The sequence below is a fragment of the Drosophila serrata genome, unplaced genomic scaffold (genome assembly GCF_035046125.1).
Source record: "Drosophila serrata isolate PLE 108 unplaced genomic scaffold, ASM3504612v1 contig_285, whole genome shotgun sequence".
NCBI classification, from domain to species: domain Eukaryota; kingdom Metazoa; phylum Arthropoda; class Insecta; order Diptera; family Drosophilidae; genus Drosophila; species Drosophila serrata.
The window spans coordinates 132,983-159,251 of record NW_028257183.1 but is presented as its reverse complement, the minus strand read 5'-3'; the positions used below and the strand labels follow the sequence as shown (position 1 = coordinate 159,251).

Below are 26,269 nucleotides of genomic sequence, written 5' to 3'. Positions count from 1 at the left end.
AACTAATACTAATCAACGACCAGAAGAAGAAGAAGGAGAAAAAAGAGAGGCAGCGACGTCGACTGCAGTTTCTTTTCGTTTTTTTATTCTTTTTTGTTTGTGTTCTAGAATCAATTGTCGATATGGATCTGAGAGCAAGGGTGGAAATTAAGAGACGAAATTGATTTACAAATAGGTTTTTATGTGTTTTTCTTTAATTTATTGTGTTTCAATATAGGGGTAATACTCTCGGTTTTATTGTTCATTGAATTATAGTGCTTCAAGTATTATATTTTCTAGTATTTTATTACTTTAAATATATACATATATTATAATAAATAATTATTAAACATTATTTTTATTATATATATTTATTGCATTTTATTTTGATATTTTTCAATTCATGTTATGTTTTGTAAATTATTTTTTTATGACACATAACCAAGTTCAAGTGGTATTTTTATGGTATTATTTATATAATATATTTATTTATAATACATATTTAATTTATTAAATATTTAATTTCATTGAAGACTCGAACAAGAATTATTTTATTTGCTAAAATAATGATATTATAATTATATTAAATTATTTTTAAATAAATAAATAGCATAAAAATCTATCAATTATGAAACATGTTCCCTTGAAGTATAAGTATAGTATATAATTATATTAAATTATTTTTAAATAAGTAAATAGCATAAAAATCTATCAATTTTGAAACATGTTCCCTTGAAGTATAAGTATAGTATACATACTAATTTTATTTGACCATTTTAAAATGATAATGCTATATTTATTGCTTACATACACGAAACGGCACTTGCATAGAACGAGAGGCAGGAGGCAATTAGAAAAGGAAAGAAAGAAAGAGAGAGAGGAGCAGAGCGCCCCACGAGTTGCTAAGGAGGGTCGCTAAACTTTATCACCCCTCTCCTTTTCCCCCTTTTGCAATTCCTATTATTTTTGTAGAAACAAAAATTCGCACACACTCAAAAAACAAAATAAAACCCAAAATAAAGTGCAAAAAATAACAAACAAAAATAAAATTCGCATGCGCGCATGACCTTGAATTTTTGTTATAAGAAGCGAACATCTGACTGGGACGCCGGCAGCGACGCCAGCAGCGACGCTAGCAGTGCGATTGCAATGCGAAATGAACAGAAAAAAAATTAAAAACAAAAAAAATATATCACACACAAACAAGAGCGAATTTCTTCGTCTAGAACAAAAACAAATAAAGGCAGCGATTTCGCTTGTTTAATGAGAAAATTGCCAAAAGAAGAATATATATACAATATTTGGATTAATAACAAACAAGCCACTTTAAATATAAATAAAACATAAAATAGTAAAATATATTAAAAATAATAATACAATTTAAAAATTAAATACTATGGAAAATAATATGCAAAGCCAAATCATAATTATTATATAATAAAGAAGAATAACATTTGTTAAAAAAAAGCTAAGCTAAGAAAAGCGCAACTGTAAATAAAAAATATTTATAAAACAATTAGAAAAAGCGACTAAATTTGTAAATAAAAATATATCTATAAATCATAAATCATATTATATAAAGAAAAATGACATATAAAACAAGTAAGAAAGCTACCATCAAGTAGAGTATTACAACTGTCGTCATTCATAGTTAAAAAATCACAAAAAATCTACATAAAAACGTACCTTTTTTTTTCGAAGTAATACTTGATTATTTTGCTTAATTTTTGGCAAAGAGAAATCGCTGTTTTTCTTTCGCTTTTTGCACGTTTTTAAAATGAAATCCAAGTATGTATATATGCATATAAAATAAATAAATAAAGTACATACATATATGCACATATCTAGCTTCATAAAATTTGCTCAAAGTTAAAAATAAATATGCAATAACAACAATAAAAAAATAACAATAATAACAAGAAAAAGGTGATGGCCAGTCAAGAAGGCCTTAACCCCAATAAATTTGTAAAAACAACAGCACCAAAATCGCCAAAAAAAAATCATACAATAATAAAAACAACAACTCACGCGTCGCAATTAAAAAAAAATTGTCTATTTATTTTAAAGCCTTACATAAGTGTGAAAGAGATGGCACTCAAGGTAAAAGTGAAATTAAAACAAGTAAGAAAGGAAGTGTGCTTTCCTATGAAATACCCGGTAACCAAATCTTTATAGAAATAGCCTTGAGGAATGGAGATTCAAATTTTAATTGTTAACTTTGTTTTAATAAACAAAATCCCAGTCAATATATGAATTTTACCTTGCAAAATTCTAATAAAAATAAAAAATACCCTTTATTTCGGGGTATAAAAATTATAACAAGTTATACACAGTTATAATTATTATATAACAATTGAAAGACAAGAAAAGCCTTGACTTAACAGCGTAATAAATACAAAATAAAAGTAAACAATAAAACCTAAAAATGCAACAACAAGTAAAGCAAATTGTATTTTTTGTTGTATTTTTTGACAAACAATTACAATTATTTCCACATTAAGTCATTCGGCTGCTGCAAAATTTAATTCGTTTTTAATTTGTGCGCACATAAGGCCTTCCTTTTTTTCTTAATTTTTTATTGTTATTTTTTTGTGCCTCTCTTTCCTCTGTTGTGAGAATACCTTTTTGGGGTTTTGGCCCGTGTTCGATTTTTGCTATATTTACTATAGTCCCCAGGAAGTAGATAATAATGTGTGCCGTCGATTCGATAAATGGGTAAATACATATATATACCTATATATATAGTATTTTCTCTCTGTTTTTTTTTGGGCTTAAACTTTAAAGAGTTTTATTTTTTAATTATTTTTAATGATATACAAACTATGCTTTTATGTGGTAAATATTATGATTTTTATTGAATTATAAATAAATACCAATAACTACGATTGCTGAAAGTTAAATAAAAAGTAAATAAATATATATTCCAAAGGGAAAATTAAAATTATACGAATTAAAATATATACATAAAATTAAGAGTGCAAAAAAAATTGAAAAGAAAGCATAATTTGTGTGCTGAAAATGTATGAAAAACGTTGTTGACATTGAAAATGTGACAAAAATAATTATTTCGAAATTTTCGACTATTTGTTGAATGGTTTTCTGTTTTCGTGTTGATTAATATTTAACAAGAGTGTGGGAAAATATCTTATTTTGTATATTTTTGCTTTGAAGAATATGCTTGACAGGAATTTTTTCTCATTCGTCGAAGAGAACTATTAATGTTCTTCTTTGATTTTGTGCAAATTCTGAGAAAATTATTTAAAATGTGAAAGAGGCAGGAAATTGGGGTGAGGAAAAGTTGTGGGATATTTTATTGCTATAATTGTTGCAGTATTTATTTATATATTTTCCTAGCCATGTACTTCCCCTCTCTCTATATATTTTATTAGTCAAAGTCATTGTTCGACCTTCAGATGAGCCAAGTTTGAATTACAATCAATTTGTATATACAATATATACACTATTTTTGTATTTTTGCTTATTTCCCAAGAACATATAAGACCCCTTTTTTCGTTTCCCACCTGACTAGCTGCTTGCTACATATATATTTGATGTACATATGTATGTATATTTATTCCGACACCTGCACTTCGTCACTTTGAATTGTGCGATTATTACTCACTTTTTCTTATCAGCCGTTCGCTTTGCTTTAGTTTTCTTTCTTTGCTGTGTCACAGGGAGGGGGGGTAAGGTGGGACAGGGGGATAGGGCCCCCCGAGAACCCCACAACCCCGCCGTTGGCACTCAGATTTCCTTGAAGAACGAACAGCAAGTGCCATTTAGTCTGTGACTGTCCCCAGTGACTAATGCCTCCCCTTCTTCCAACCCCCTTTGCCCTGCCCAACCAAAGGCAAATAATTGTAATTACAGTGGTTAACGTAATAATAGTACCACGTAATAACTAAAAGTAATAATTACTTACAGTTTTTTTTTTATTTTTAAAATGCTTGGATAGAAAATAGAATTTAATAGTTATAGTTCTGAACGTATAAATTATGGAAAAATATTTTAATCCTGCTCTCTGGGGGTTACAAAAACAAATCATATGTGTTGATTTACCTAAATGAAGTATATGCTATTTTATTTAAATATGAACGAAAAATGATATAATGTTTTCCTTAGTTTGGAGTACTGATATTTATTATATTATTATCTTGACCACTTCTGTAATTCTGTAATGGGTCAGCTAGCTGATTCTGCTGCAGCTTGTGCCAACGGACGTTAGATTACAAAACAATAAATAAATAAATAAACAAACAAATAAAAAACAGACATGATGAAACTGAAACGACTTTAGGCTAAATAATGTTTATGGGTTTTAATATTCAAAATAATAATTTGAAAGAAAGGTATCTAGAAAATTGTAAAAAAAATTATTAATATTTTTATGGCATTAAGTTATAATTTAAAATTCAAATATTTCGAAGAATTTAAAAAAAAAATATACTAAAAGGATTTACAAAATAGTAAGAGCTTTTTCCCAGTTCCCAATATAAATATATATTGATAGTTTGACAGATATTTTTCTAATATTTTTATCAACAAAAATTAATAAAATAATAATAAACATTCTAAAAAATATAAAATATTATTGAATCAAGTTTTAAAATTGACTTAATTAAAATAAATAAATCAAGACAATCCATAAAGGATATTCTCCGGGGTATCACCAGTACCAGTTGGGAATTTCAAGCCAATATTGGGTTTTAATACAGGTTTTATTGCTTTTTGACCTTCTGTATATTAATAATGAAATATTTGATTTATTGCCAAGTTCTTCTTAATTTGTTAACTATTATTTTTTCGCTGTTATTTGATTTTATCAACAATTTGTTTTTATTTCTTGTAAATTGTTGTTTTATATATGTACATATTTTTTTCTCTATTTTTTTTTTTTTGCTTACTTAATTTAAAGTAACAATTTGTTCCCCATAAATTTATTATACAATTACTTTCATCAACTTGTTGTTGCTTTTATTATTATCAACCATTGTTCGTCCCCGAGGGAAAGAGTCAGTAAGAGAGAGAGAGAGAGAGAGAGAGAGCGCGTGAGAGTTCGTTAGAAGGAGCAAGCGAGTGTTTTTGTTGCTTTTATTTATTTCACACATTGCACATGGCTCTGTGTTTGGATGTGTATGTTTTTCGTATCTGACATCAGCGACAACAATAACAAAGCAACGTGCGCTCGCAAATCGAGAAAAAGCTGAAAACAAAAAAAAAAACAGAAAAGAAACGCCACCGAAGACAACAACAAAAGCCAAACCAGTAAACACGTCAGCCAAGTCATTGAACAGAGAGAGAGCCAGAAAGAGAGAGAGAGCTCGAACTGCAGAGGTGGCTGAGAGAAAAGCAAAGGAGAGCCAGAAACTAAAGAAAACCGGCTGGTAGTTTTCCAATTGTCAAGTAAAAACAATTACCAAAGAATGGGGGAAAAATACAGAGAGTATGAGGGAGAGAGAGACAGCAGAGAGACCCGTTTGCGTGGCAGCTTTTGGCAAAATAAAAAAAAAAAACAAACAAAATGTAGCTGACACGTGAGCTACAACAAAGAGAAACGTAAAGAGAGTTGGAGAGCTAAGAGCATAATGCAAAGAGTAAGCCACGACAAAAAAGCTAATAATTAAAAATAAAAATAAATTAAATGCATGCTACATGCTTATGGCAAAAACAACAATGTATATACATAAATCGCAAAAAGAAATGTAAATTAATAAACATATAACATTCAAATTATTACAAAAAACTTGGCATACAAATTAGATTTGAAGATTAAATATGTATCTATTTTGTTTTAAAACATAAACAAAAATATGAAATATTTATTTTTAACTTTAAAATACATTGGAAAACAGAATCCACGCCAAAAGAGAGAAGACGAGAGAATCAGGAGAGAGAGAGAGAGAGCTAAATTGCATTTGCAATGACAACACCCCAAAATGCACACACACACACACACACACTCATGCATAGGCAAAAACGCAAGCTGCAAAAACAAACACAAACACAGGCGCGCTCCCTATCTCCAACCCCCCACTCCCTTTCTTTTTTGTTTTTGTGTCGCGTGATTGAGGCGAAGCCGAAATAGCGGTAAAGACAACACAGCGATAACAACACAGACACACACACAGATACATCAATCACGCACGCTCCCTCTCTCTCTCTCTTAACCACCCACTCGCCTTTGAGGTCTCTCTCTCTCTCTCTCTTCACTGGTTGGAGCTGACCAGCTCGCACTCGCTGGCATTGCCTGCTTATTATTGTAGGTCATAAATGCATGCACATGACTGCACTTAGTGAGCGAGGGGGAGGAGGCGTGTGGGATACAGTGGGAGAGAGAGAGAGAGAGTGCAAGAGAGGCTCTCTGTGTGCGTGTGTGTGTGTGTGGGATTGGGGCGACGTGTTCAATTTGAATGCGCTACTTTTCGCTATAATTTATTTTCCAGAAACTCCATAAATTCGGTAACTAAATGAATCATTGAAAATTAACTAACATTTTTGACAGAGTTTTAATTTAATTATGTACTTATTTATAGTTCTTTATTTAAGCGAGGAATATAATTCTTATTACGAAATTTGTCTAAAGCGAAAGAACATAATGGTTTCTTAGAGAATTTTTAGGGGGAGCATCCAAAAGCGCTAAGATGTACGCAAAAAAGCAAGAAAGAAAGATACTTTGGCACGCCGAAGTTTGTATACCCTTGCAGATTAATAATTAATATAATATAAAAAATATAATTAATATAATATACAATTAAAAAAAAAAATAACCAAGTTATTTTAAATTTAATATTCTAAAATATTGAAAAAAATGATATGGCTAGATCAATATGTCTGTTGATGCGTTGCAAACCTCTAACTAAAATTATAATACCCTGCAAGAGTATATAAGCAAACTAAAATAGTGATTGCCAAAAATGTATCTTTTAGATTATATATGTACACAGATACATATATATCTTTGCATGCACGACTTCCAGAAGAATCCATTTGGCGATGGGCGATGCATAATCCCGAAAATGTTTGCAGGGAATCAACAGCGAATGCTTTGTAATTAACACTGTCTGTGTATGTGGCAGAGGGAGAGAAAGAAAGAGAGAGAATGAGATGGAACGATTGAGAGAGTGGGCGAAAGACATGAGGAGGGAAAGAGAGAGAGTGCATAAAAACAGACGAAGGAATGCCTTTTTCTGAGAATTAAAAAAAAAAATAGTTGGATAAAAACAATGATACCGATATTGAAAGTAAATATTTATTTATCGCTCAAGCCAGTAATGCAAAGGTAAATAAATTCCTAAACACAGAATTAGCGAAATACCAACGTGTCGTATGCGCAATGTGCAACTGAAAGAGGCGAGTAAAATGCGAAGGGCAAGGAGCTCAAGTGTTATTTTGTTATTTTCTTTTTGTCTCAATTAATTTGTTGCACCTGCCACCCAAAGATTAATAGGATATTGTAACAAAATGTCAAAATAAAAACATTAAAGTTGCAACCTTCCATCTCACTCGCACTTGCAATTGCTGCAAATAGTTAGTTGCGTTTTAAACCAGGGCTCTATTATCGTCTGCATAAAATTATAATAATTCTAATAATACTGTATTTATAAAATCTAGTTCTATATTTTGAATGTCAAACTATTAATCTTACTTGTTTTCTTCGGTCTTTTAAAAACGTCTGCATTATATTTTAAATCTATTTTTTAAGGTCGAATGGATGTGGGTTTTATCAAACCCCTATATTCGTTTCTTACATTTACCTAATTTTCCATTTCCTGTGACATTTAAAGAAAAATTACTGATTAACCTAAATCGGAAATCCCTAAAGTGGTTTCAAAAAAGGGCCAAAGGAAAATTGATAAGAAGTAAAAGTGCAAAGTAGACTCATGAATTTCTTTTTTAGTATTCAGAGAAATACAAGTACTGATAGTATAGTTTATATAAATTTTTTATATAATAAAATAATTAAAACTTGAATTTAGCTTTATATTTGAACTAGGAAACAGATAAACATTTCTTTAATATTCCTAATTATGATTATTATGATTTTATAAAAAAATGCTTAAATGAAATATTAAAATAATAAGATGCACTTTCTATCTTTATCTTTCCCATCAAAATAACTAAGTAAGCAGAAAGAAAGGGATTTCTTTTTTTTTCCTTTCCTTTTACTGCCTCCCTTATTCCTTCGTCTCCTGCTTATTAAGTACAAAAACAACAACAATATCATCTTATGCACATTTGCTGATTATGCTTCCGTATACATACATTATATACCAAAGCAAATTTATTCAAAATCAAAAAAAAGGAAAAGAACATGAACCAGACAAGAAAATAAAAACAAGTAAAAAAGCCACACTTGAGAGTGCTCGCCTGCTAAGTACCCTGTACCTTAAAGGAGTGGGCATTTAGAGCGACCTTTTTCAAGGCTAAGCCAAAATGATAACTCTTGGCTGATTTTTAAGCAAAAGGATCGAAAATAAATGTACAATTGAAATATGAAATAAATACAATTGAATAAACCATTTACGCGTTTCGATGGAAGTACAAAGAGAAACATATTTAAATCGATTCGCCTGGTGATGATGGTTATTCATGGTTCATGGTTGTCACATAATTATAATACCCCGTAACCTTATGGGTACCAGGTATAAAAATACGCCCTCATTCAGCACTCTCTATCTCACTCTCCCTGTGTCTCTGTTTATATTATTATCTCTCCTTTTTTTTTGCTTTTGATAAGTGTTTGCAGTTGGTTGTTGCCTTTGTTTGGCTTTGCCCTTGTGTGTGTGTGTGTGTGTGTGCCTTATTTTTGCATTTGTGTATGTGGATCAGCTGAAGCTAAAATCCAAATGCATTCTGATTGGAAAACGACAAAAAGGTGACTTTACAAATACAGTTTCTTATCGGTTTCCATGAAATCATCTTCATTTTTATGGAAATAAAGAAAATACTTTTTATTTAGTACAATTTCCTAAGATTGATATAGAAATTAGAAATATGAGCTATATATGTGTATCACGATTTATTCAATTATGAAATCTACATACCCTTTCTAAGGCAGATTAAATACTTTAGATAGATTTTAAGTACCTAGTATCACTATTATTTACATTCTATTATAACAAAATACAGAATTTCCTTAAATCTCTACTCAGTGTATAGAATTGATGGACTTTTGATGTACCCTACCATATCATGTCCTTTGAATAAAAGGAAGAAAGCAATCGGGAGAAAGTGAAAAGTTCAAGACAGCACACACCCCCATTAACCCCTATATATGCATTACAAGCTTTTCCAACCCCCCACTTGAAGGTTTCGCCACTTTGGAAATTTGTTTGCTGCTAATTAGAGTGCGGTACTCTCTGATTACACACATGTTACCCTTGTTGATAAAAGCGAAACGCAAAGACAACATAAAGAAAGAAAGAGTATAGAGTTGGCTAACGTCACAAAAAAAAGTAATGTTAATGCTTTTACAGAAAGTCTAATAAGTAAATTTAAAATACGCTTATTGAAAATTACTTGTTAGTTTTATTATTTAGGAAATGTTTGATATATACTCTATATCATATCATAAATATGGTAAACTGTGGTATATAAAATATATAAGTATCGAAAATAATCGAAATTTGCAACAAACAGTGTTACAATATCGATTTATTTTTGCAATATATGTATATTTTTGAAATGATCTTTTGAAAAGTGTAAGTGTATGTTTTCTGATGCGACAGCATCATCCCATAGAATCCATCGACATCAGACATCGGTTCACTTGGCTACCCAAAAAGTGGGCGCTGCATTTTACACTTGAACGCTTTTGTCCCATGGTGTTAGAGGGGGAGGAAAAGATATGAGGAACAAGTGGGTGGGTAGGTACTCTAGGTGCGGAAATTCAGGAAAAAACTGGGGGTTGTGCTTGGCTTCAATCCTTTTATATCTGACATACCCATTGAGTTCTTAAATATATATATGTTTATGTAAATAATAAGGGAATTTTTCAGGTGTATCTGCGATCAACTGTGATCATTTTTAAGATAATTTCTTATATGATTGTTAATTTTATGCATGCGTGCCGGGTATCTTATAGTCGGGCATTTAACTATAGCCTTTCTTACTTATTCTTGCTATATGTATATGCACATATGTGCAAACACTCAGCTTGATTGATTTTTGCATCAAAAGGATGAATAAAGCAATAGCAGCAAAACCATAATAAGAGCAAACACTTTGGAAGACAGCTAAAACTTAGGAGCAGAGAAAACTTATTTTTTATTGGACTTTATCTCTTTTTAAAGGAACTTTAATTAAGCAAACACGGCAGTAATAATAATAAATTAATATATCTTTATAATAAATAGCGTCTTTTTAGGTAATTTTTTCATTAAATGGATCAAATCTAAATGTAAATAAATTAATTAATATTAATAGCAACACTAAGTTGTGTAAATATAACTTTTGAACGAAAAAAACGTATGTATAATATAAAAGATGATATTATTAACCATAAATAATAGAATATTTATATCAAATATATAATATTCATATCGTTATTCTTATATAGTTACACTATATTCTATTTATATTATTATTAAATATTATATTATGAAATACTAAATTCGTTCTTAAGATTTCCATTTTAGAAAATCATAAGTTATCTATGGATTATTTTAAAGGAATTTATCTATATTTGAAATTGGATTTCTTACTTGAAAATATCGGTTTCGATAACAAACACAAATTATCGATTGCAGTTGAAATTTATATAAAGATACAACCGATATTAGAAACAATTGCAATTCCATCTGTGTCATTCTTTGTGGCTCTTCCTCCACCTCCGCCTTTTCCTCTTTCTCTTTCTCCTTCTCCTCGTTTTCCTCTCTTCCCCCTCCAATTTCTCCCTCTCCATCTCTCCTATTTTACAGCCTATCGCTTTTCTTCAATTCTATCTGTCATTTGTCAGCTCTGTCTGTTCGCATTTCAGCGCGTGCTGATTGCATTTATGTCAACGTTCGTTTTCAATGTTAAAAGTCGGGGGATCAAAATATGGTGGAACCGTGACTGAAAGTGGGGGTATGATGTGGGAGGAGAATATAGTGCTATATGCAACAACAAAACACGAGATATAACATAGCGAAAATCGAAAATTATGCATAAAAAGTGGCATAAAAGCTGCAAACATTGCACCCTTGCTCTCTCGCTTCCTCCCTTTATCTGCTCTCTTACACTCGACATGCAACAAACATGCCTAAACACACACACACACACACACAGAGAACACCAGATTGCATTCACACGTACATATGCATTCGTGTGATGATGTCCGTGCGATGTTAATGGAAAATGCAAGTACGAAACAATGGGGCAAAACGCATAAAATTACCCCAAAAACATATAGTAAAATTACGTAAAAATTGAAGTTAAAAATTTTAAAATAAAAACTTAAAGCTTTTAATGCTCACCTTCCCTAAGATCTTAATCTGCAACACTATCTTCAATTAAAGATAAAGGTTTAAAATGTAATAATTACAGTAGTCATGTTTTAATCTAATTTAAGCCATCTTAATATTGATATTTTTTGATATATTTATATGAATTTTTCGTAAAATTAAATTTTCAAAAATTCATAGCTCAGTCAAAAAAGATTTTATTTAAATTCGGATTACTTTCCAATGCTAATTTTAAGTAGGTTTATAAATCTGCATACTCCATTAAAAAATTTTTAAAATTTAAAAAGTTTGTCAATTATTGAAAATTTTAACGATGTAACCTTATAAAATTTTGGAAAAAATGTATCAAAATTTACTTTCTTTAAAACATGGCTAGATCGACTCGGCTGTTGATGCTGATCAAGAATATATATGATTTATAGGGTCGGAAATGGTTCCTTCACTGTGAAAAAATCTTTTGACTAAAATTATAATACCCTGTAAGGGTATACAACTGAAGTTCAAGGTCTTGATTTGATAGAATTAGAGCAAGGACACTCAATACCTTTGAAGACGTTCTTTTAGCTGATTTTCTTTAGACTTTAGTACTCGAAAAATAAACCATTTGACCATATTTCAAATATAAACCTATGAAATGTGAAAATATGTTAAAGATTTAATTGCGTTGGATTATTGTGTAAATTTTTTTAGTGATATTTTTGTCATTCGCAACCACTGTGCCACATAGGCCCGCATTGCATCGTGAGCAACAACAATCGAACGCTGATGATGGGGCAAGCCCATATAATCAGAGCCGGGCGATGTATGAAGAGTCAGAGTCAGGGCTTAGTTGGCTGGGCAATCAGTCAGTCAGTTCGTCAATCAGAGAGGCTATATATAGTCGCAAAACTGCATTTACACACACTCACACACACCGAGAGAGAGAGAGACAGGCACCAATTCAAAGTAGAAAAGAGACAACGAATAAGTTGACCTGTCAAGTTCATGCGATATTCATTGCATTAAATTGAAATTGCATTGTTGGAACAATTTCAGAGGAAAAGCCGTGAAAAATGAATAGCTATTGCAAGTACTGGGTTTCAGTATACATATGTATATAAAACGATGCTTAAATATTTTCAAATTTATATATTTTATTTATTTTTATTACAAATAAATTTATTAAATGTAATAAAGTATATAATATTTTCATTTCTAAAGTTCGCTTTATATTTCTAGTTAATAAAATTAAAGTTGCCGCATTAGTTTCACGAAAAGTAATCATTATTTGATCAATTTTATACACAAGAATTCCCACTTGGGAATTTTAGGTGCACTTCTTGCAACAACTTCATAATTCTCAATATTATCCGCCTAAGGAATACCCCAATGGATTTTTATTATATATTTTTTAATGCCTACTCAACACACATTGTTTTAAACAATGAATTAAACATAAAGCTCTTGATTTTTGTCCTTATTTTATTGATTTATAGCTTACTTATAGAAATAAAATCTCACAGTATTGTGGAAAATCTTATCTTTTATGTGTACATTGTCAATAAGATTAAATCTTCCCATCTGTCAGGGAGATTTTGATTTTCTTTCAGTTTGATTGATGGCTGCGATTACGAATCTCGTACAACTGATTGATGTTTAACCCTTTGACCCTCCTTTTAGCCATACCCAACTCCATTTATCCTAACACTTCAGTTGCCAATATATAAATACTTCTGTGTGGTTGTTGGGCTTTTATACCTTTGCTGGACATTTTTATTTTAGTAAGAAGTTTGCAACGCAATAAATGAATCATTTCTGAACTTTAAAAAAAATATACATATATATATTCCTAATCAGCATTAACAATTGGTTATAATGAAAAACTGTAAATAGAATATTTATACATGTTTGTACTTATAATTTATATTCTATTAGATATTTCAACCTTTTCTGATATATAGATATTTTATAAATTTTAGTGATAATATTTTGTTTTTAATCAAAATCGAATAATGATATGTATCATTGTTTTATATATTAGTTAGATTTCCGATCTATTTACGTTCTGTTTTCTTTTAACCTAAATAAATAGATTTTTAAAGATTCAATTTCATATTTCAAGGGTATTTCGACTTCGGCTTGCCTAAATAAGCTTCCTTTCTTTCTTGAATTTTTTTTCTTTCCTCCCAGGATATTTGCAGGGTTTCCGCTTCTTTTTTTTGGGATATTTTTGTTGGCTTCTGCAATTTAAACTTTGCTTCCCGTTTCGTGGTCGGTTGCTGCTGACGGGTTAAGTTTAGGCCTTAAACCTTGTGCAGGGAAGGGGGTTATATCAAAGTGTTTGGTTACTCCTACATATTCCCTGTGCCATTGTTTATATTTATACATATTTCATGTGATATGCACATTCCTCGCACACTCGCTCTTTACTTTTCACTCACTCAACAATCTCTCATTTCCTTGTATAACAGGAAACATAACAACAATTTAAGATACTCTTCATTCGAGTATTTATTTAACTTTTAGCTACGTATGTATTTTCCCCCCTCTTTTTGTTAATTAAAATTCCTTGGTATTTTAGGAGTTGATATACTTGCAATGTAACCCATACATGGCATTGGTTTCTTCAGTTTCGCCTGCATTTGTTTGGGTTTTCATGGGATCACCATTTGACGTGCCATTGTAGGGTTAAAGCGAAAGGGGTTGCATTACTCATACGCCACGTTGTGCAGCCGCTCACTGTGTTTACTTTGGTGGCACGCATTTCTTTGCGGATTTGTTGCTAACTGAACGTAACGGGTCTATTTATATCTAATACGTATTATTTTATAAGAAAATCAAAGAGTTTCAGTGGAAAATAATTTGTAAAGAGTTGAAAACCTTGGAAAACCTTTCGTTATGTTTATAATAACACTAATATAAATGTATTATTAGTACATAATATAACTAAAACTGGGCTTATATCCTTCCTAATTACCTTTTGGCCACATTTAAGCCCCACCCCTCTTAATTTACCAAAGAGAACATGCATCTGCATGCATGCAGCATCTTCCAGATCCTTCTAATTAGCAACATGCAAATGTAAATGCAAATAGATGGCTTTTCCAATTGCGATTACATGGGGTGGGATTGTGGGATGTTTTTGGGGTGGGAAAGGAAATGCCAAAGGACGAAGGGCAAAATGTGAGAGACTGCTTTTCTCTCTCTCTCTCTCTCTCTCCGCTCTCTCTCTTTGACTTGTATGTCAACATGTTGCGGCAACAAATTGTTGCATTGTTATTGTTGTTTCTATTAGTGGATTCTGGCTGCTGTTTCCATTCACTTGTTTGCTCGCCTTCTCTATCTCTCTTGCGGCTTATTTTCGAGCCCGGTTTTCCTACCGCTCTCTCTCTCTCCTTCTCTCGTTCCCTTTGCCTCTACCCGTTATGCTCTCTTTGCTTGTTGCGCCGCCGCTCTTGGCCAATTGGCTTCCGGTTTTTTCCACTGTGCCTCTGCCACGCTGCCCTCTCTTTCTTACCTTCTCTTTTCATTTGCAAATACCCGTTAAATTCAATTAAGTTTTTCCTAAATATCATAAATTTCTTTAATCCTAATGTTGATTTATATATGTGTGTATGCATTCATATGGATGTGAGCATTTGTGTACATGTTTAACATTGTATTTTCCTAACTCTAAAATCGCAAAGAGAGAACCTAAAGTGAGAGTGCATTTGGTGCGCTTTACACTGAAAAAAAATTTATTTTTATATGAGTATTTTGTACGACAAATGAAAGTTTAAAAAACTCATAACTCAGCCAAAATGTCATTAATTTTAATTCGGAAAACACTCCCATGTTAGTTTTTATTGAATTAATAAGTCTGCTTACTCCATTAAAAACTTTTAAAATTGAAAAATTTTTTCAAATTTTTTGACAATTTTAATGATGTAACCCCTTATAAAATTGAAAAAAAAAAATTAAAAATTTTTTTTTGACTTAGATGTCTAGATCGATTCAGCTTTTAATGCTGATCAAGAATATATATCATTTATAGGGTCGGAAATGATTCCTTCAATATGTTACAAGCTTCTGACTGAAGTTAGTATACCCTTGAAAAGGTATAAAAAAGAGTCCTGGTACTAACTTTTATATTTAGGTAATTTTGCATCCTTTTAATTGATAAAAACCAATATAAACCAATTTATTAAACTTAAATATTTAAACAATTTGAAGGTTTTCGCCTTCTCTTTGGTCTTCCGCTTCTGTAAGAGGAAGCCATTGCACGCATCCTCCTAGCATCGCACCTGCGCCTTATTTTTGCGACGCATTTTCCTCAGCTGTCCCTTTGCACGCTCGTTCGTCATCCTGTTTTGGAGCTCTCCATCTGTTTTTACTCTCCCCACGGGAGAGAGTGAGAGAGAGAGAGAGCCTACGAGAGCTGAGCTTGTTTGTTTTTGTTTTCGCTCACCCGGTTTTCCGCCAAGCTCTTGCTCGCTCCCTTCCTGTTGGCCGCCCCTCTTTCTGTCTACTCCTTTTGCTCTTGTGTTTCCACAGCAAATTGTCAGTCGCCCACGCTGCTTCTTCTGCTTCTTATTCGTCTTATTCGTGCTGATGTGTGTGTGTGTGTTTGTGTGTATCGAACTCCAATTAGAGTTTGTCTGTTTCCTCTTGCCTTGATTTCCGTTTTGCCTCGTCATGCACTTTGAACTTTTTCTGTCATTCTTTTTAACCTTTTGGTGCTGCACCTGTACCTCCCCCTTCTTGCACCTCGAAATCATCTTCTGCCTTATTTCCTTTTTTCGTTAAATTCGCACCCTGTATGTTATGTGTGTTTTCTTGCCGAGCAAGTAACGCAAGGAAACTTCAGAGGGATAAACCAAAGGGTGAAGAAGGATGCAAAAGTAGGGGCAAGAAGAAGATCGAGGAGAACATGGGGTGGGGAATACAAAGGTGATGATGGTGGTGAAGAGCAATGGAAACTGGTGGTAAACAAGTTTTAGTACTCTACCTTGTCCTAGGGCAATTGTTGTTATTTTTGTGTCGACCTTAAGTTAAAACAAACAGTATGCTAAAAATTAATGCATACTTATACATATGTATATATAATGTATATACATCAAGTATGTATGTACATATTCCCATATTCCTTCATGCATTTATTCTTTCGTTTTTCCTGAAGACTTTAATTTGTAGAGTACTTCTTCAATATCAAGTTTTGTGATTCTCTTGTTTTGTTTCTCTTGTCTTTCAGTCCTTCCCAATTACTCCTTTCCAGTTATTCCTTTCCAGTTACTCCTTTCAGTCACTCCTTTCCAGTCACTCCTTTCCAGTCACTCCTTTCCAGTCACTCCTTTCCAGTCACTCCTTTCCAGTCACTCCTTTTCAATTAAATCTCTTTGGATCATCCCGAATGGCTCCATGAATTAATTAAAATAAGTTTCTTGTGAATTTTCTAAAATATTTAATACTTTAAACACTAATTTATAAATTCATTCATCGAATTTGTTGTGACCTAATTCTTCACATCTGTTGTATGTGTTACTATAATTTTATTTCTTATTTTTAAGATAGATTAATAACAAGGAGTCTTAGGAAATATTCAAAAATATGGGACATTTGATGCATTTTTATACATTTAATTATTAATATTTATTTCCCTCTTGAAACTAAAGTTGTATAATAAACTTAAAGTTAAAACACCCTGTTGCTACCCTATGGCTACCGGGTATGTAAACAGTTTATTAGATTAAAGAAAAGTTGTTATTGTTTTTGTTACCTAGAACTGCCAAAACCCATATTCAGAATTGTAAATTTTGGCCTAGAAATGCGAACAAAGAGCGGATGATAAAGCAGGGTGGAAGATTGCAAGATGGGGAAAGAGTATTTTGAGAGAGGAGTGGGGACAAAAAAAAAACAGAGACCCAAAAAAGTACAATGAACCCTCGACAATTGCTGTTCTTGTTGGGAGTTGCTGCTGCTGCTGCTGCTGCTGCTGCTGCTGCTGCGTCAGCAACATTGTTTCTCTGACCCCGTCACCCTCTCTTCACACCTTTAACCGCCCCCCTCAAGCTTCCACTTCCCACCTTGGTTCACAACTTCGTCTTCCAGAAAAGACTAAGAACAAAAATGCACGAGAAATTATGAAAACAAACAATTGTTGTTGCTGTTGCCTGCGTTGCCTCGCTGCTGCGTTCTGTTACTGCAATGTTGCTGCCGTGCCTTGCTGCAGCTTTTGCCCAGGGCTCAGCTTCTTTATTTTGCTGGACAGCAGCGCCGTCAGCGACGCCGGCAGAGCGAGTAGGCCATGCATATCAAAACAAGTTCCGTTCCACACAAATGCCAGCACGTTTCGAAATTGCTGCTAACGTCGCTGCCGCAGTCGACGCATCATAACAATAACAAAAGCCCAGACAGACAACACAACAACACCACCAGCAGAAGCAGCAACAACCAGAGAAGTCAAAGAGAGTACAGTGGGTACTGCCTGTACATAACAGTAAAGGGCTTTAATGTAAAGAGAAAATATACTCAACTTACTTAATTTAAATTGAATTCATTGGTTCTAGTACAACTATAAATATTGTTGTAATAATTTTTATATTACTATAAATGTTTCAATGCCAGGTTCTACTGTACATGTGCACGAAACAGTGCATAACAGTGGCACTGGCAAGGAGGGGGTGGTGCTGGGCGGTATAAAGGGAGTGGTAAATAGTGATGGAGAGGAAGAGAAAGAGAGAGAGAGAGAGAGAGAGAGAGAGGTTGATGGTGTGGCAGTGGCAGTGTCATGGGGCGGAGGGCGGGGGGGTTATAGGAAACAGCGGAAAAGTTGCCGTGAAAGAAACAATGACGCAGCAACAGCAGCAAAATGCGAATGAGAATCAAAGTGAGAACGGCAATGAGAATGGAGCCCAGCATAAAAAAGAAATGTGATGGAAGGGGGAAGGAGACAAAGAGTAAGCGGAAGAGAGAGGGAGAGAGAGAGAGAGACTCTGCAGCCAGCATTGACGTCAGCTGAGGCAGCAACGGAACAGGAGCTCCTAAGGATTGTTATTGTTCCTATTAAAACACCAACAAATAACGTTATAATTTATAATATTTGTATTTAAAAACTGCAATGCAGCAGAGGCTTTTTTTCGGTAAATAGCTTGCCGCGGTTTATGGGTCCGCCCTAAAGTTCTTCGTGGCGCTGCTGCCCGCTGGACCCACTGCCATCCGCAGACATATCAACAATTACAAGGCTCTTGTTGTTATTGTTTTTATTTTCTTCCTGTTTCGCTATGCACAAGCGCCAGAAAGCGAGAAAAGCAACAGCAACAAACCAACACATCTACATACATACATACATTTGTCAAGTCAAACAAACAAGCTTGCATACAATGCAAGTTGCAATAATAGCAGCTTTTATTAATAATCATTTTATAAGCAAACAAACAAATAATACTTTAACAGGTATTTAAAATTAAAACAAAAAAATGTCAATCATATAAAATATGTATTTAAGAACTTCCTGCTATTTGGACCCATGTTAAACTTATATTTCTGACCGCTGCTGTATGTGCATACGCAACGCGCGCGTCACGTGTGCTCTCTTCTGGCCGCTCTCTCACTACCGCTCTCCCTCTCTCTCTGTGTTGCTCCATGTCTGCTGGCTGCGCTCTCTTCTGTCGCCCGCTGCACTGTGGTGTTGTTGCTTTGCAAATGCTGCGGCAGCGGCGTCGACGGCGATGAGGCAGCGACAGCGGCAAGGCAAAGTTAAAGCCAGTGAGCGGCGTTTAGTTTGCTTTTGTCATTGCATTTGTGCGGGTAGGAAAAAGAGTCATCATAAGAAACATACAAGAAACATTCAAGAAACATTCAAGAAACACACACAAGAAACATAAGAAACAGAGCGAACGGACAACAAAATAAAGGCGCAGAGGAAACAATCGAAAAGCTAGGCACAAAACAACCAAATCGCTTGCCCGTATTTTTTTTCACGTTTAAGTGCAACCTATGAAGAGCAGAATAGGAAGAAGCAGCTGCAGAGTGCTTAAAAATTTCTAACGGTAAATAGTGAGCTAATTTCAAAGTGCAAAAAGTGCAAAGTGCGAAGATTTCTGCCAGTGTGTATATATATACATATATGTATATTTTTTTTTTTGCATTTCCTTTTCCTTCAACATTTGCACACATGCATACGCATGTACGGCATACATACATCCATACATATATTGAATTGTTTGTGTTTTCGCAAACTAATTTGTTCGTTTTCATTTTTATTTATAGCTTTTAAAGTGTTTGCTCTGTTTGTTTGCCTTTTCTTCCTTCTTTCTATTTTTGTTTGGTTTTTAATCCTGTATTTCATTATGTCTTTATTAGGGCAATTTTCAATATTATCTTTTAATATGTGCGAGTGTATTGCATTTGTGTTGGCTGACGTCGGTTGGAACTCGACTCTTTTTAGTAATTTTTATTGTTGTATTCTTGTTTTAAGTGGTTTTCTTTTTCCTAAAAAGCCGTTCTTTAGTTTTTTTCTGGTGTCTTGCCTTTTAGCTTTGTTTTTAGCATGTGCCCCTTTTTGTGGTGAGTAAGAAAGAGAGAGAGAGGGTGGGGTTTTGGTTTGTCTTGCTTATTCTTTCTTTTTTTTCGTTTGTGGTTATTTTATTTTATTTTTTCTCCACACCATCTGCCATGCACACAAAAATAACAACAAAATGTACAGCGGAGCGCGTGCTTTTTTGTACCGTCTCGCATCACATTCCATTCGCTCTCGCACACACTCTCACACACACACACATACGCAGCCTAAACTTGAAAAAGCCAAACGAGAAGAAATGAAAGAAGCGACGTGACCAGGCAAGGCTCTCTTCGCCGCTTCTCTTAGTATACTTCACTCTCTTATTTGGTGGAGGGTGCCCGCTCTTTGCCGCCTAGCCACTTTGTACGCTCCGCTTGCCCAATTGTTTTCTCATTTCATTTTGTTTAGCCGTAGCGTGCGCGTCGCAGTCGCCGTCGCCGCAGACGTAGACGTCACACTCTAAAAGTTGCGTCAGTTAAGAAAAATATAAATATATATATATACATTATTAAATTGAAAAAGTCAAAAGGAACTCGAAACCAAGTTTGTTTTTTGTTTAAGTTTTGCATCGAAAAGTGTGTGGTAAAAGTTTTAAAGCAAAGTAGGTGAAGAAAAAAACGAAAAAACAAAAACAGCAAAAGCCCAAATAAACCAAAAAATGTTGCATTTGTATTAGTGCTCTCGCGACAGCGCTTTATTTGTATTCGAATTGAATGGATGTGTGCGTGTTTGAGCTTTTTTCTAGGTGTATTTAAATATATTTTTAAATGTATTTAAATATGATTTTGTATAACAAGCAAATTAAAAGTATAGGTATTTGTCTTCCTTATTGATTTGTTTTTATGTTTAAATTGCAAAATGTTTATGAAGTTTGTTTTTACTGTGCCATAAATATACAAATTAATAAACCTCTGCAACAAATTAAGAAAAAACGCACTCACACTCATTTTCACCGCAGCAAATTTTCCTGTTTCATATTTTTAGCTATTTTTATACAGCAAAAAATAAAAAAATCAAAGAGTTTTTGCTTTATTTTGCACGCTTCATCACTCTTCATTTCAAAATTAGCAACAATAACACATGACGAAAACGGGCAGAAAGGAAAAGAAATGCAAAGAAAGTGCGTGATAAAACACTCAAAGAGAAATGCTCAGACAACGAGAGGGTGAGAGAGAGAGAAAGAGTAAAAGGCAGAAGAGCTTCAGAGAATCAGAACTTTTTTTGTTTTTTGTTTTGTGCTTATTATACCCTTGGAAGGGTATTATAATTTATGTCAGGAGCTTCCAACGTAGTGAAGAAGTCATTTCCTTCTTTCAAATTGAAAATAATCCGTTTTTAATTTTGTTTTTATTAAATTACTGTGCAAATAGTCTAATTCTAACCTGCAAGGGTGTATTTTGATTTGATTTAAATACTCAAATTCACTTTCTACTTTCTTAAAATATTATTAGAAATTTTTAAAGATATTATTCGAGTGTTTTTTATTTACTTTTTGTGTGGATTATTTACATTTGTGCCTGGATTGTGATAATTAAGAAAATAAATTGCATTGCAAAATTCAATATACCCTATTTGCAAGGGTATAGAAAGGATAAGGGATCGAGTTGCACAAAGTGTTTCTCAGATTACCAATCTCTTTTTCTTTACCAGCTTCTCCCGTTATCCATCTTATGCTCTCATCTCTCTTATGGATTAAATCAACCGCAAAATGTTCCATTAATTTGTGACCATTCATACTTATCCTTATTCTCTTTTTCATTTACCTTTTTACCCTTCGCAACTTTTGGATTTTGACTTTTTAGTTTAGGTTTGAGGAACTGAGAGTTTTATGTAATTATTATTTACGGGGAATCCCTTACAGCAACCCCTCCTTGAGGAATAATGTACCGGTTTATGTCCCTTTCGAGAAGGGGAACTATGCCTTAAAAGTAAAGGATATTCGATACCATATATAAGTGTTCATAAAGATTTGACTTTAGGCATAGAAGTAACTATTTTATGGTTATTTTAAACCATTTCTAAACTGGATTAAAATTAAAATAATATCAAAAACATTAAATATATTAATATATTCTTGTGTTTGTGATTTCATTCACACGCTGCCCAGGAAAGATTGACAATGGGATGTATAGGGTATTTTGGGAAATTTGATGACGACCCTTGGCCGTCGACTTTTCGGCCCTCGACCCTTGTGGGGTGGATTTTCCTCTGCCCCAGCCCACCCCTCTCTCTCTCTCACTCGTCAGCTCCTTGGTCCTTTTGTTGTTATTCTTTTTCGGGTCGATTTCTGCTTTAGGTTTCAGGTACAACAATATAAAATTTCAGTCGTGTGTTCTCTTGATTCCAAAATTCCATAAAGCTGGTGTGAGATTTCGTGGGTGTCTCACAGTCAATTACTGCGATTTTTTTTATGCTTTGTCGTGCCATTTAAAGCGATTTCGATTTGAATATTTAATAGAATTTGCCACGCGCCGCAGGTTTTCTCTGCCCATCTTACCCATCTCTCCAAGTTCTCATCCTGCTTTTCTCACAAATTCTCTTTTATCGTGTTTAGCTCTCATCTTAGTTGACGATGAACATGTCACCCCGTGAAAAAAAGGAAAACAAATAACAAGAAACAAGAGACAGCAGAACTTTAAATACCCTTTTAAAAAAATTCGAAATTCAAGGAATGTTTTGTTATGAAAACTTTTCTATTAGTTGTGGAAATGAAAATAAAATGAAACTAAAATGAAGCTGAAGTTTATAACCCCTGCTTTTTGCATTATAACTAAACTTAAAATATTTGCATTCTGTGAATCAATATTTATCAATATTTGTATAAGACAATTTTGTCGAAAAAACAAAATTTTAAAAACTCATAACTTGGCCAAAACAGCATTAATTTTAATTCGGAAAGCTGTCCTATGCTAGTTTTTATAAGTTTAATAAATCTGCATACTCCATTTAGGATTTAATAAAATTTAAAATTTTGATACATTTTTTGACAATTTTAACGATGAACCCCCTTATAAAATTTTGAAAAAATTTCGACATTTTTATTTTCTACAAAACATGCCTAGATCGATTCGGCTGTTAATGCTGATCAAGAATATATATGATTTATAGGGTCGGAAATGACTCCTTCATATAATTACAAGCTTCTGACTAAAATGAAAGGGTATTAAATAACCCAACAATTTTACGAACATGTATAGTCCTGGTTATTTGTTAGGGTGTAAAGGAAGTGTGGGTGGCGTAGGGGAGAGAGTGTGGCCGTCAGAAGCGTGTTTAATGTCAAGGCAGCGTCATTCGAAGGACTTTTGCGTATCCAAAGCTCTTCACTCTCTCCCTCACTCTCTTTTATGTTTTTTTTCGCTCACAACTTTTGTTGAGCGCAAAAGAGGAAGTGGGAGAGGAGAGCAGCTGTTGGGTAAATAACGCCGGCTGCAACTTTTTTGTCTCTCTTTTGAGAGCGCGACCCTTGACCTTTTCATATGAATTATGACAACAACAATGGCACAATGTAACATTACTTTTCTCTTAATACCGCTTGCCGCTCAGTTGAATGCCCCACACACACACTCACTCGCACACACATAAGGAACGAGCAGCTGATGGCAAAGCAAAGAAGAAATGAGGGAAAACAGGAGTAGGCGATCAAGTGGTCCGCTTGGGGAAAGGTTGTGAGAGAGAGAGAGAGAGAGAGAGAGGGGGGTGTCTGTGGCGAAGAAAGGCAGAGATGAGGGATGGAGAACAAGGCTGCGCGCACGCGCCAATCTTTCATTATTTCCTTTTTCACTTGAGTTTATGTTTATTATATATATATATTTCTCTGCTGGCCCTGCTCTTTCTTCCGCTCTCTTTTGTGTGCAACTTGTTGGTTGGGGAGCTCCTGCCCTCAGTCAGTCTTTTCCTCTCTCTCTTTCTGTTTGTTTTTTCTTTGCCTTAGCCTTTTGTTTTTGTTTTTTTGTTGTTGTTTTTTTATTTCGCTCTTTATTTTTTGTTGCCACGCAGCTGTGCACAATTAGCGCAAACGCAACAGCTGCTGGTTGCCGACGTCGACGCAAACTGCTATGCCACTGATGCTTCCTCTGCTCTGCCAACAATATAATTAAATAGTTTCCAACTTATTACCGATTATAGATGTCAAACTATATTATTTATGTACGTGTAAATATAACAAAAAAAATTGTTTCTTAGAAAGATTACAATTTATGAGCACAAAACGATTTATTTGGGTTCGTTTCGAATATAGTTTACTATTTTATTTGGAAATGCATTTCGGAACAATTCAACTTTATTATAATAATGTAGTTTATACCGATTTTATAGAATTTTTCTTAGTTATCGAAAAAGTAATATAACTAACATTGTCTTGTTTTCTATACTTTCAGCTTTAAGCCACAAGTAATCGCAACAATTTAAACATTCTAATATAAAAAAAAAACACCACAAAACATATGCAACAATAATAATAAAGCAGAAACCACCGAAATTAATAGTGAAAAATATAATATTAAAAAGAACAAAACTCCAAAACGTCAAACATAAATCAAACAACCAACACAACCTACATCTGTTTCAAAAACAAAATCATCTTAATATTCAACAACAAAATTCAGTCAATAAAACACTCGTAAAAGCAGCCACCATTTTCAACAACAAAAATTTCAACAACATTAAACAATTTTGAGAAAATAAACTATTTTACAAAAACTGAATTCAATATTAAGGACCAGTTTCAACAATACAACAACAACAATTTCAACAATAAAGTGCCGCGAACTAAATTATCTCACCGCTACTCTCTCTTCTCTCTCTACAATTCGTGAGGTTAGGCGTTATCCTGCGTGTGTCGGGATTTGTTCGTTGGTGTAAATTAATTGTTTTTTTTTTTAATATTTCGTTTACGTGTTCGTTACCGCCGTGTCCCGCGTGTGTATCCGTGTGTGCGTCGTGTGTGTGAGAAAGAGTGAGCGCACATTGTTTTTTTGTCTGTGTATGCTATGTCACGGGGTATAGGCATTAATGCGCTCCTCGAGGCGGCTGAATTTCTAGCGCAGAATGAGAAGCTCCCGCAGGCGGGAGGCGGTCCCATCGGACTGGGCGTGGCCATTCCCACCTCCCACCAGCACCATCATCACCAGCTGCAACAGCACTATAAGAGCAACTCCCTCAATAACAACAACAACAACACCAATACCAACAACAACAATAGCAATCAGCAAAATAGGAACAATAGCAGTAACGGAATTATTGCATCGCCGCCATTTACGAACGGAAATGGTAACGGTATCGGAATCCATAACGTGAACTCCAACGTAAACGTTAACGTCAACGGCCTGAGTAACGGTAACGGGCACGGGCATGGGCACAATAACACCAACAACAGCCCGCGCAGTCAATTAACCCACGATTACGATTACGTCGGCAGCGCTGCCGCCAACGGACACAGCGAAGGTCGCGCCCCCATCTCGGGTAAGTTAAAATTTCATCCTTTAACCCTCTACGCACTTTCAACCATTCTCCAAAGAGTTGATATTCCAGGACATTGTATGAACTCATTTGTTTAAAATAAATAGTGATGATCTACAGGATCTTTAGAGATTTGATATAATTTATTAACGTAAATAATATTTATACCATGTTTAATGCTTTTAAACTGCATATTTTCAAAAGTTATATTTATATATCTTACGAAAAACCTGGAAAATCAATTCTATCGATATTCTTCTTTGGCATAAAACCCCTAACAAGACCATTAAACATTGCCATCACTCATACAACCATATCACATTGAAATACAAGACCCAGGGCAAGTTGTTGCTAACCAACTCCCCGCTGCTGTAATGCAAAACATTAGTTGCTGATTGTGCAGGTGATCTATCTTTCCAAACCATTTTCCCAGAATGGGTTAAATTCCTCTATTATTATTGCTTAACTCTGATAAAGTCTGACTGAAGTTCCTTCAGTTTGATTGATAAACAAATATTGCAGATAAAGTCTTGCTGCTTAAAAATTTATTGTTTACGATAACTAGATACAGAAAATATTTAAAAAATGCTCAAGGCTTAGGCTTCTCAATTTGTTTAGGATATCAATAAATATTCAGAATGTGATGCACTGAATTCTTTTGCTAATATCCAGTATATAAACAAAAGTTATTGCATTTTAAAGTTTATACAATTGTTTTCTCAAGTTTGCAACTGACACTTTTGTCGCCTTGTCTAAAACGAAACTGTTGCTGCTCTCCTTTGGCTTTTGCTTTTCCATTTGCTTTGCTGCATTTAAACTTGTTTTGACCTTGTTTGCGACGCCGTCGTCGACGTCGACTGCACTTTGCGTG

General features: G+C 33.8%; 1 protein-coding gene across 8 annotated transcripts in view; it reads left to right on the top strand.

Annotated features, from left to right (window-relative positions):
- The window catches only part of Mnt (transcription factor mnt), a 40,323-nt gene that overhangs the window by 1,572 nt on the left and 12,482 nt on the right, over positions 1-26,269 (top strand). For 2 of the 8 annotated variants that reach the window (XM_086836597.1, XM_086836594.1), the window contains exons 1-2: positions 20,298-20,542; positions 24,318-25,401. In XM_086836597.1, coding sequence (XP_086692723.1) covers positions 24,930-25,401 — 472 coding nt within the window. In that variant the 5' untranslated portion in view covers positions 20,298-20,542; positions 24,318-24,929. Of the gene's footprint in view, positions 1-18,989; positions 19,487-19,772; positions 20,543-24,317; positions 25,402-26,269 lie in introns of those variants that run through there. The other 6 variants (XM_086836596.1, XM_020952917.2, XM_020952918.2 and 3 more) reach the window with 5 other exon arrangements.